Source organism: Parus major, chromosome 12 (assembly GCF_001522545.3).
Source record: "Parus major isolate Abel chromosome 12, Parus_major1.1, whole genome shotgun sequence".
Taxonomy (NCBI): domain Eukaryota; kingdom Metazoa; phylum Chordata; class Aves; order Passeriformes; family Paridae; genus Parus; species Parus major.
The window spans coordinates 14,214,010-14,226,135 of NC_031781.1; the positions used below are offsets into that span (position 1 = coordinate 14,214,010).

The 12,126-nt window shown below is 41.6% G+C and overlaps 1 protein-coding gene across 23 annotated transcripts in view; it reads right to left on the bottom strand.

Annotated features, from left to right (window-relative positions):
* MAGI1 (membrane associated guanylate kinase, WW and PDZ domain containing 1) overlaps positions 1-12,126 on the bottom strand; it is a 336,388-nt gene that overhangs the window by 1,807 nt on the left and 322,455 nt on the right. For 9 of the 23 annotated variants that reach the window (XM_015640895.3, XM_015640889.3, XM_015640894.3 and 6 more), the window contains 6 exons: positions 11,903-12,106; positions 7,326-7,416; positions 7,142-7,205; positions 6,005-6,151; positions 4,722-4,860; positions 1-1,069 (listed from right to left, as the gene is read on the bottom strand). The exon at positions 1-1,069 is cut by the window's left edge and continues 1,807 nt beyond it. In XM_015640895.3, coding sequence (XP_015496381.1) covers positions 369-1,069; positions 4,722-4,860; positions 6,005-6,151; positions 7,142-7,205; positions 7,326-7,416; positions 11,903-12,106 — 1,346 coding nt within the window. In that variant the 3' untranslated portion in view covers positions 1-368. Of the gene's footprint in view, positions 1,070-2,653; positions 2,743-2,805; positions 4,861-6,004; positions 6,152-7,141; positions 7,206-7,325; positions 7,417-11,902; positions 12,107-12,126 lie in introns of those variants that run through there. The other 14 variants (XM_015640906.3, XM_015640891.3, XM_015640907.3 and 11 more) reach the window with 8 other exon arrangements.

The following is a 12,126-nucleotide window of genomic DNA, read 5'->3' on the forward strand; positions in this document are numbered from 1 at the left end:
AATCCTTTGCCTATATTATATTACTGGCTACCCCCACTTTCTATATTGGGGAGGGGGGAAAGTAGCCCAATAAAGGAATTATTTTTAAGAAATCTACAAAGAATGTAGAAACAAAATTTTATAATCCTTTAGGACCAACATTTGGCAAGTAATTAAAAAAAAAAGAATACACTGAAAAATACTTTCTTTAATATTATACATCAGGCACAACGCTTTTTTTTTTTTTTTTGTTATAAGATTTCATCTGCATAAACGGTTTGTAGGATCAGCAGGTGGCGGATGTCTCGTCGCCTGCGAAAGCCAGGTGGTTTCACTCTCTCCTCCGCTCCCTTGGTGTGGGGAAGGTGACAGGGACCCCGGGGAGCCCCTCAGATGCTGAGGTCGGTGCTGCACTCCTTGTAGGGCCGCCTGCGCTGCTCGGGCAGGTGCCTGCGGCTCGCCTCGTGCTTCCAGCCGGGGTCTTCCCTCTCCCGCTGGCCGGCTCGTTCCTCCCTGAGCCGTCTGTCGGGGGACCTCTCCCTCCGCCGGTCGGACGACTTGGCCCGTCGGTCGAGGGAGCTCTCTCTTCTCCGCTCCGGGGACCTCCTGGGCTCCGTCAGCCTCTCCAGCGACCGCCGCCGCCGGCCGGGCGACCGCTCCCTGCGCCTCTCAGGAGAGAGCTCTCTCCTCCTCTCCAGTCGCTCCCGCCTCTCCAAAGTGTTGTCAGCGCTCCTTGTCCCTTCCCTGCGCTTTTCGGGAGACCTCCTCTTCTGCCCGTTCACCACAGCCCTCTCTGGCTGCCTTTGGTGCCTCCTCTCCGGCGACCTCTCCATCCTCCTGCCTGGCACGTGGTCGTTGGTTTTAGAAGTCCCATTCCAAGTGTGGTGTTCATTGGGATGTCTGCTAAACTCTCTGCTGCCTTTTAGGTCTCTAACGTAAGTCCGCTTGTCCCCATGTTGTGATGATTTGTGAAGGTCTGGTGGATAACTGGACTCCGATGATGGGTGCTGCCGTCGGTCGGATGGCGCGGGTTTCATTTCCGATACATTTTGTGAACCTGTGGCGGGACTGTTCCTGTCACTGCTGGGGTCTGAAAGAAAATAACAGCAAAGGGTTTGGTATTGATGCCTTCCGCGGTGCTGTGACACCACTTAGCACTCTCCAGACTTCATTAGTGACAAAAACAAACAACTGTTAAAGCAGTCAGGAAGGCTAACCGAAGCTTTTGTTAATTTAACTGTGGACAACGAGAGTTACAGGTTAGTACTGGTGCTGCTCTGATCGTTAGCCATGTTTTGGTCCAAGCTGATCTCATCTTTATGCTCTTCTGGGCACGGGGCACTTTACATTTTTCCCCAGGCCCAATTCATAATGTTTCGGTTACACTACATTCTTTCCAGTGGAATAAAAAACCATTGTAGTTCAGGTTGTTGTCTGCTTTTTTTTTAATAGCTTCCAATAAAGAGGGCCTTTAGGAAACAATTTTTGTCTTTTAAGACATTATAAAGAACTGCCTTCCAGGTGTGGGAGGCCTCGGTTCAAATAGCAGAAAATGTAGAGAAAATAGAATTGATTATTAAGTTTCCACCTTGTAAAATAACATTTTGAAGGTGTGAGAATTAGACCATAATCATGCCATTTCCATTTCATTTAAGGCATAGCTTAATCTCACTTAGTTCTACCGTGTTATGTAAAGTCCTAGGGTAGATTTTGGTTTTGCCACAATGATTCAAACAACGATGACAGTAGTTATGATTTTTTCATATCAAAGCAATGGAAAGATACTGTAATATGTAGGATGGCTTTGACTCAAATCTAATCTCCAGTTCATTATTTTTCATGTACTATTTGAGGTAAAATACAGCTGAGCTGCCTCTGCAAGACAAACTGCAAAGCAGAAGTAGAAAAAGAACATCCAAACTAAACCCCAGCCCTGCACTGCAGCTAAGCTACAATTACTCCCGTCATTTGTAACGGATGTTTATGAATGATTCATTACAAACATGAAATACATTAAAGTAGCTGCTCTGCCTTAATGCAAATGCTGCTTTTATTTGCTTATTGTTTTCTTTCTTAAAGTAACTCCTTCGTGGCAGCTTGGCTGGCATTAGCCACTTCCTTATGCCTGCACCCCAACACCCACCTCGAGGTGGAATGCCCTGATAGCAACGACTGGAAACCCTCACAAACACTAGTGGGGATAGGCAGATTTTTTTCCCCTCTTTTTGTCCTTTTTTCCTTCCCTCCCACCAAGCCAAACCTTCTACATTCCTCCTGCCATCATGCCAAGTCTCTCCCATTTGATGGCATTGCCACTCCCGAGCTTGGGAGGGTAGGTGTGTCCATGGGCTGTGATTTTTGTGAATTCCAAGTGAAACCCACGTTGTAACTCACACGTGGGCAGCTTGGCTCTATTAGCACTTTCAGGCCACAGCTGGGGACGGGACCACGCTGCTTTCCTGTGGCTGTAAGCACGTGGCTTGTGGCAACCTGCCTATCACACAAGGTACAAGCGAGGTTCAAACATGTCCTGTGGAGTGTGTACTTACAATTTGGGGGACGCAGGGTGTTCGGGATGAATTGCTGTACATATAGAATATAGCGAAGCAGAAAAGCAATGTGAGGGAATTAGGCCACAGCACAAAAACACCTAATATTGATTTTAGCTACAAACCGTAGTTTGATTATGGCCCATAAGGTAGAAGCAAGACTCCCCGAGCTTGTCATTTCTCATACATGCAGCGATATTAGGAGGTATCATCGCTGAGGAAGGAAGAGCCCAGCACCAAGAAAAGTAAGAGAAAGAGAAAGAGAAAAGTAGAAAATTTAGATTCCCTATAATAAAGATGAAAGAAAGAAAAATCTACATATTTTATCTTAGAATAAAGAAAGTTTATTTTTCCAGTCAGATTGTCTAGGCTTCACCCAAATATAAGGCTGCAAAGACAGCAGTTGTTATTATTGTGACATAAAGAGACATCTAAGAGGTGATTCAATAACCCAGACAACGAGAGCATCCATTCTAAAAGACAGCTGGAACAGCGACACAGAATGTCATAGAAAAAACATTAACAATCAAACAACAACGAAAAATAAAGTCCACCAGAGACCACAACATTAAAAATAAGTACAAAACTCATTACAAAAATATACAGCCTCATAGAGAAGCACGTTCCAATCAAGTCAGAAAAATATTGGAACTTAACATTATTAGAGGAACCATTTGCGACTGCAGCGAACAGAACAAAGAGAGAAAGGAGTCCCAAATGTTACAAGGATATTCTTTACAGTAGTGCAACCCCTGTATATTAAATCCTTGCTTGGAGAACGAACGTTTAGTGGTTAGCATTAGCCAAAAGAAAATTGGTGATGGATTTCCATCCTCAGTGCAACAGACATATGCTTTGAGAAGTGAAGCACTTAATTTACAGGGTATTTATGCAGTCTAGCATATGATACAGTACTGTACATCCAAAGGAGTATAGGAAAAGACAAAAGTAGAAAGAACATTACAGAATTTCAGTGCCATCATTGAACCTTCTGGTGTGCTATTTATATTACAGAAGTGTAAACCCACAACTTCCCTTCCATATCGTTAAAACACTTCAATTGTTTGTTGGTTATACTCTGAATTGGTCATTTTAAGTTAAATAATGAGCAGACTGAGCAGAAACTCTTAAACATAGTACAGCAAATGAAAAGAAAATCTAGCTCATAAATTGTGCAGAAGGGTTTTGTTTCTGGTATTAGGGCATGGAGAGAATGATAAACACAGAACTTACTGACACAGAAATAACCCAAATACGGGGAGGAAAGTATAAAGGACATCCCTTCAATCATCAGTTTCTATAGAAACCTCAAAGACCTTTGGTTGGGAGTAGCCCTCCATCGAGGGCACAATATTTGACAATTATCTCAAATAAATAAGACATAATTATATTATTAAATAGTGTGCTAAGTTAAGCCACCCAGCAATCCAACCTCCAGGGGAAGAAAAGGAAATCTAATGCAATTCTTAGTAAGAAACAAGGACTGACTGTTTCCCCCAAGACAGACATGAGAGCACCTTTTCATAACCTCCTCACCTTTTCAGACCTTACAAATTAACTAGTTGAAACCAGCAGACTGTTTAAGGGGGAAGAAAAGGGCTCAGGAGGCCAAATCAATATATTTTTGCAGTAAAGCTTTTTTTCCCCTTCTTTTTCTCAAATAACTTTATAAATATTTACATAAATATTAAGGAAAGGCAAAAATCTCATAAGCCATCTCGGCATTCATGTCTATGGATACAGACAGGAACTAAGAGAAAAACCTAACCAAAAAAAAAAATAAATCACTGCTTCAGAATAGCAACTTGGGATCCCAGTTTTTGCATTGATTAGAAGAAGAGATCTATGTGAAACAACTATTCAGCCGCTGAGAAACAGTTTGGCACAGTTCAATGACATTCCTTTTTTGGCTGGACAAGACAGTAAGGTTTGTTTTGTTTTGCTTTCCTCTCTGATCACCAAAAAAATACTGCTATGGTGTTCTTGCCTTACACTGCGCCCCAAGTCCATGGAAGCAAGCAAAGGATGAAATGTGTAGAAAATTCAGCACAAGCGAGGCAATTATATGTTGCAAAGGTTGGTAAGACACTGGTGAGAAAGGAAAATAAAAAAGAATTCCCGCTTCAGATCTTGAGACAAATATTCATGGAGTGATGCCAGGGAAGAAAGGAATGTTTTCATAGTTTGACCCACCATATTCTGGGACAGAGCCATCTCCACGTTTCAGAAACAGGCGGACCTTGCGGCCACCATTTTTAATCAGTTCGATGGCCCGGGCGTGCTTCATGTTCTTGGTAGTTTCTCCATTGATCTCTAAGATTTCATCACCGATCTGCCAATGTAAAAAAGAGACTATGATTAGAAACAAGACCTCACAAGGGTCCCTACCAGCACACCACAAGACAGTGGCCATAGCAAAGCTGGAACAGCTATGCATCAGGTGAAGCTAAACATGTCCAGCTCCTTCCAGTGACCATCCACAGTGCCCAGTGTACAGGAGTCTGGGAGACATGAAGATGATGGAGAAAGCTTGAGGTACCAAAATATTTCACTGCTGTTCTGCAAAATCACACTGCAATTACTGTGCTTCTCAATATTAAGTGCAGTGTTAGAATTTCTGCTATTTTATTTAATTTTGATTATTTGTAAAGTCTTCAGTCAAAGTGATTGCTTGTTTTACAGTCTGCTCCAACCGGGATGTTCGTGGAGCTTTTTCAGGTCTGTTTCTAACTTGGATATAGACACCTACTATGAATCAGCAAAGCTGATTCTGTAAATATAATCATTTATCAGCAGAAGAAAACAAGGCTTGGCAGAGCTTGTCAAAGCCCTGACTTTCTTAGGGCAGCACTGATTTTGCATTATATTTTCATCAGCAAAAATTCTGGACCCACAGATCTACCCCTAGCACAAGACTCCTGAAAATGCCCTTCACATTATATATCTAGAGACAATGACGTATGCAGGGAAGTTATAATGCATCTCTAACAGAGGTCCTAGGAGTACATAAAACCTGTCAAATGATTTTTTCAGTAGGCATTTTATAACATATGCCCTTGTTATAATATTTGTCGTTTAGCTGATATGTGAAGTTAACAATCTTAATCAGAACCTACATTATGATTTTGTAACCCGTGGGCCATAGACATGTTCTGTCCCCTGTCTGCTCACTAGCAGGCAAAGACTGTGGCTGTTCCATTTTCCCTGCTACATGTGAAAGCCCCTTGGGCTTTAAACAACAGATCATGTACTGGAGTTTGGAAAGCAGTGCTGGAAGAAAGGGGTGAAGTCTTCCACAGAACACACACTGCTATAGACCGTGTACCAAGAATTACAAGAGATGCCATCACCAGAAGTAAATAGGAACCACTTTCAGTTCACATTTGATTTCCCTTTTAGCTGGCACAGCAGAAGGGAGAGGCAGGGAAGTCAGCTTATTGCAAAGAAAGGTGTTTTTAAAGCTGGTTTGTGCCTACCCTCATTTTCCCACATCGCTCAGCGGGCCCATCCTCAGCGAGCCGCAGCACATACAGATCCATGTTGTACTCCCGACCACCTCGCAGGCTGAAGCCAAACCCTTTGGCTCCTCTTTCTAGCTCAACAGTGTAAAAGTCTTGGTCCTGCTGGAGAGAAGACAACAAATTCCCAGTCAAACAGGAAGTCAAATACTGCTCTGCTCTCATGTTGGAATTGTTCAACCAATGTTTTGTTAGTGATAATTAGAAATGCGAAAACCAGTTGAATTTTCACATGTAGACCAGGATTTGCTGCTTCCTCAGACCCAACTCTGCAGTTTGGAGTTCTGGTGGTTGGTGAAGGGCTGTTGGAATGAGTGGGCTTGGCCATGTCCTGCCGTGCTTTTTTGGGCACCCCTGTTACACAGCACCTCCCGTGCCCAGGGCAGGAAGGGACATTTTGGGAAGGTGGTTAAAGGTTCTACCAACCAGGGAAGGCAAGGACAACCTCCCTTCCAGTGCCAGCTTTAGTGCAATGTCTGATGGCACCTGGGGTGAACCTGTGCCAGTTTTCTGTGCTGTTACCACATCATTTATTCCTCTGTAAGAAGCTCAGAAGCCTTTGCATTGTTTTTGTCAAATGCTACTGTGGAGATGTTTCGAAGTCCCTAATGGAAGATGTTACTTCTGGGATGGCCAGTGGCAAGGAAAGCTAACAGTGAGATAGATAATCTCTCTAATAAGATGCCGTCTCTGCAAGCTGGAACACTCCAGCTATCACCCCTTATTAAGTTTTCCTCTTTTTTATTCTCTGAATTTATCATTTGCACACAACAATACCTTCTGGAGAGGCCCCTCAAAATAGACAATTCAATAAACAAACACATAAATTATTACTGCCCTAAAAATGTCAACTCTTTTTTTCTTTAATTTTACTCCCTCAAAGTCTCGATGAGAATGTGTTGGAAATGTTTCTCAGCTGAAACAACAGCAACACATATTAAGAAACTAATCAGCAAATTCTTCTTTCTTTTCAGCAGACTGAGGGAGAGCAGCTTCTCAGGAGGAATTTTCAAGGGAAATATTTAAACACAGCCCTCAAGCAGATTGGAAACAACAGTCTGTAGTAAGCAAAACAATTAGAGAGGTACTTCTTACCTGTGCTGCTTGGGGTGGTTTGAAATCATACTGGGATTCCTGCTTTGGTTTGGTGTTGCTCCTGCTGTAATGAGTAAAAGGGAAAAAGGAAAAATACAGCTCATGGCATGTGAAAGTGATGCAGAAGTAGCTGAATTGAAGAGAGAGCATGTCAAGATGCCCTCCTTAAGGAAAACAATCTGACCTGGTCTCCTGTGGTATTTGCTGAGGAGTATGTGTGGTTGTGATTGTAGCAATTTTTTCTGCATTGGTCAATAAAGTAGCATTGGAGGATTCTGCAAAATAGATTTTGTTTTTATTATGAGGGAACATCACTGACTATTCACTGAAAGAAAAAAAGAGTTTTGAAAAGCATTTCACTCAAAAGCATCATTACATTATTTTTATAGAACTGGAGATGGGATCAAATTTCTTAATTCCCCAAATTAATATTTTAAGTATGTATATGAAACTGTACACTCAACTGGAAAATTTTTAAAAAAATTAATTGAATTGAATTGGGAAATCTGGATTGGAAATCCCCCTGATCATTAGACACATTCATGAAGACCCACTTGTATGTTTTGTCTATTGTCTGAACATATGAATTCCAATCAATTAAGTCTCTAAATATTGTAGGTTTGGTGGATTAATTTTATAGTAGCTATAACAACTATTCCAGGGATTGTAAATTTATCAGTCCTTCCTCCATCAGAAACTGCAATCTCCAGTAGAATTAGGCTCTTATCCAATACCTCCCAAGATGATATTGAATGTGGCTAAACCCCAAACTTAATGAAATCCTTCTTTGAAACACAACCCACTACTGCCTCAGCACTGAAAGCAGGAACATGAAACCACCTGTACCAAATGGATCAATAACTCTGGGTAGCACTTACAAAATGGTGCACTGAGAAAATACAGGGAGCAGGAGTAACTTCTAAGCTTAATTTCTGCCATGGTAAAAGGCTCTCAGCCCAGCATCACCCTTGCAAATTGCAGATTTCTTAAGGCATGGAAGGAGGAGCTCCAAGGACAGGTCCTGTCTCCTGCTTCCCACAACTGAGATGGGAGCAATTGAAAAGTGACTATGCAGATGTCCCTCCCAGAATGGCATGGTAAAATATTCCCCTTGTCGTTCTGGAGCTGCATCAGAGACTTCAGCAGGTGAGTTAACCCCAAACTCACTTAAAATTCTACCTAAAATTAAGGACATGTCAATGCCATTAGCCAAATATTAGCAACACAGAGACGGATCTCTTCCATATTGAACTCAACATGTTTTCCAGAACTATACATTGTACCAATCCTGAACTGATACTAGTACTTAAGAGTTTCAAATGCTGAATTGCTCCAGAAGCCAGCAGTTTCTGAAAACACCCTTCCTCTCCCGTGGGAGTTTGACTCTAGAGGAAGTCTCGGTGGTAACTCCATGTACACCTTGAGGGTGCTTAATCACACAAATGTTAAACACTTATGTTGGTTGCACTTGGAGAATGATGGGCAGAGTCAGCAGAAACAGCCACTCATCAGACATGGCATTCCCTGCAGTGGCAGGCACCTGCTCCTTTGCAGAACAGCTCTGTGCCCAGGAGACCCCCTCTTTGTGTCTATAACCACTGTATCCAGGAGAGAACCACAGATTCCAAGTAACTACAAAATACTGACCATGATCCACCTCTCAAGACCAAAATCTAAACTCAATACACAGCCACTATGACAACAGTGACAAAAACTGGATGGAAAAATCTGGGTCTCCAACATAAAATTACAAGGCCTTCTTGTTTGCCTCTCAAATTACAGGCATCCACTAATTCATTTTACTGGCTATGGAGAAATCTGTTATTATTAAACAGAGTTCAGCTGTAATACAAAATTGCAGCAATGGGAGGGTTTTTGCTTGAATTAAGATGTGGTGGTCATGGGCTTACTTGGTCCTAGGAGTTTAATTTACTTCATGGATTTATATTAACTCTGGAGAAGTCTAGATAAGGGGAAGCTTTTTCCTTTCTGTAGCTATTTGCATGTCAAGGGAAATTCAGGAAAAGGGACAGAGAAAAAGAACCACTTAGACAGATGGGTGCAACAAGGGCACAGCTCCTTAGCCTGCAGTGCTGTGCTCAAGTTAACATGCCCAAACCCTCAGCATATGGAGCTGAAGCATCTTCCAGACCAGAGCTGGCTTGTGTCCAGTGGCTCAGAAAGCAAGAGAGGCTCCTGGGTCTGCCTGCATCTCTCAGTGTAGGCATGACCCAACCACACCCTTGTGGTGATGTGCCACTGACAGCTGGCTTGTGTAAGAAGAGATGCCCCTATGTGTAGTTACACTGTTGGGGGTTAAGAAATAATTCTGTTTATTTTGTAAAGATGCCTTGATGTTAAAATCTGTCTTCTACATAAGAAAGACCCCAAACATGGTTAAGTGTTCTATATTCATCCAGAACAAAAGCCTCTGAAATCCTCCACAAATATTTGGAGATCAGATGAAGATGGGCTTCAAAGAGAATGCAAGATTCCTAGCCTTTAGTAGGTCACACTAATAATACCAAGCAGAGCAACAACACATCTTTGGTACAGATGTATCTTCACACCACTGTACTGCATCTATCTTTAGCCCACCCTCTCCCATGAGTCAGGAGTTGTGCATAATTTTGCCAGTGTTTTAGACATTGCTTCAGGATGCATGCCAGCCACCATGCAAAACTGGAACAGAATACAGCAAAAATTATCTTTAGTACAGTTATAATTGCCTGTTCTAAACCCTACATATTTCATTGATTCCTTGCCCTGTTCTGCCCTAAAACTCTCAGTCACCAATTGCATGCCTAATCTAAGCTTGTCCACTTCCAGCATTCTGTATCCTTGAATCTGCTGGAAGTGTGGTAAAGCATCATCATTTCATTGCAAATACAATCCTGCAGTCGTCTGTGAAAATTAACTTGTGCAAGACTTATTACAAAGCAAAAACTCTTGGTGTTTTTAATAATGTTAGAAGAGATTAGCAGTGTGAGTTTATTGTGAGTCTTGTGATGCACCTCTGTTTCATGTTTATGTGATGAGTGGCTTCTGATTTATGCTCCCCCCTCCCTGAAGCACACAGACCATTTATATTTGCCAAAAAACACTCAGAAAGAAACGTAAGAAAACAACAAATCAAGAAGAGCATACAAAGACATCAAAAAGAAAACAACACTGAGACCAATTTCTTGTATCTCATGGGGTTTTAGAGCAAACCCCTCAGAGATTTTGAGAGTGTTGGGTCTTACTGTCTTTTGGAAAATAAATGCAGGTAATACTATGCAAAGATGGCAATCTGACTTGGAATTTCAAAGTGACAGAAAATAAAAAGACTTAAAGCCTGAATTGCTATGAAAGCAGAGTTGATTCCTTCCCTAAAGACCAGCTTTCCATCTTCTCCAGGAATACGTGATGTCAATCACAGGTACATGTTTTCCCAACCTAAGCAATTTACATGATATTTGGGACACATAATTGCATGAGCAAGACTGGCTCAGCATTTATGTCAGGAGGTTATATTCTTAAAAAATTCTTAAATCATTCAGAAGTTGTTTATTTCTCAGATGATTTTGCTTTTTCAGAAAATAAGCCCTTTATTTATTTAAAAGTTCACCTTCCTTTTTATCAGATACTGAAATACAGGTAATGAACAATTCTTCTCCCAGTTTATCTTCCAAAATAGGCATGCACAGGCCAGCTCAGATGTTAGCTTGATTCACAGCCATTTTATTATTCATGAATACCCTATTTGCTCCAAGCAGCAGAGGATTATATACCATTTGACCTGGTACCCACTAGACAGTAGGAAAATAAAGCTTTTGTGCAAAACAGATCACCCTAAACAGAAATAATTTATAACCAGATCATTTCTCATCCTGGTCTGTGGGGAGCAATGTGGAAAGGTTTCTGCCCAACAAGCTCTTACTTTGAACTCATGCATGGCAGAGAAGAACAATAAACAAAGAAAATACTTAGAATTTAGAACAGCAATTTTAGTTCTGCTGCAGATACTTTACCAGGTTTCTGATCAGTTCCTATCTAGGGATCAAGCTAGGGATTAGTTTAATGGAACTGATGCTTATTTTTATTAAATACTTCAGTGACCTGAAATCAGCACAAAGTGTCAACTTATTATTAGGGAACCTGCACATCCCCTCTCATCTAAAACAGCGAGATCCTGTCTAGGGTAACTTAAAATACAGCTTCAGAATCATCACCATTTAAACAGTCGTTTAAAATGTACTGAGCTTGCTCTCAAAGCAACTTACCCAGAATAAAAGCAAATCTGCTTTTAAAACAGCTTAAAACATGTCAAAGTGTTTATCTTTTTCTGTGATCTCTTTATAGCCTGCTTGTGTCTATACAAAGCTTCAGGAATCCCACATACTAACAAGTGATTCCCAAATATTCTAAAGCTGCATTATTAAGCTAAGAATCAAACCCAAGTGTATTGAGAGATCCATCAAATTTATGGAAGATCATTTTAATACATGGAATCATTTTAATACATGGAATGCAATATTATTTGTTTTATTTTTATTTTTTTATATTGAATTAGCACCTCCCTGTTAAAAACCAACCATGTCTACAAAAAGAATCAAACAATAAAGCTATGGGAGACTCACAACCTCCCTCACTGCTAACTCCCAGAGTGGGAGCGGAAATCGAGTCCTCCACGGCTTGGCAGCTCCAAGTGACAGAAAAAGCCCAGGGAACAGAACCAAGAAGGGGGTCAGGTAAGACAGCAGCAATCAGATACTTTACCATCTCCTGGAATGATGCGCAGGGTGACGGTGTTTCCCGCTTCCTTAATGAGGTTGACGATGTCTGAATGCGACTTGTTGGTGATGGAGCACCCATTGACGGCCAAGATCCGGTCCCCTACTTTCAGCTTTCCACAGCGGTCTGCGGGGCTCCCTTCAATTATCCGACCTATTTTGTGAGGCATGGCCACACATGCATTTCCCGCTTTTGTATTGGTTTGGGGG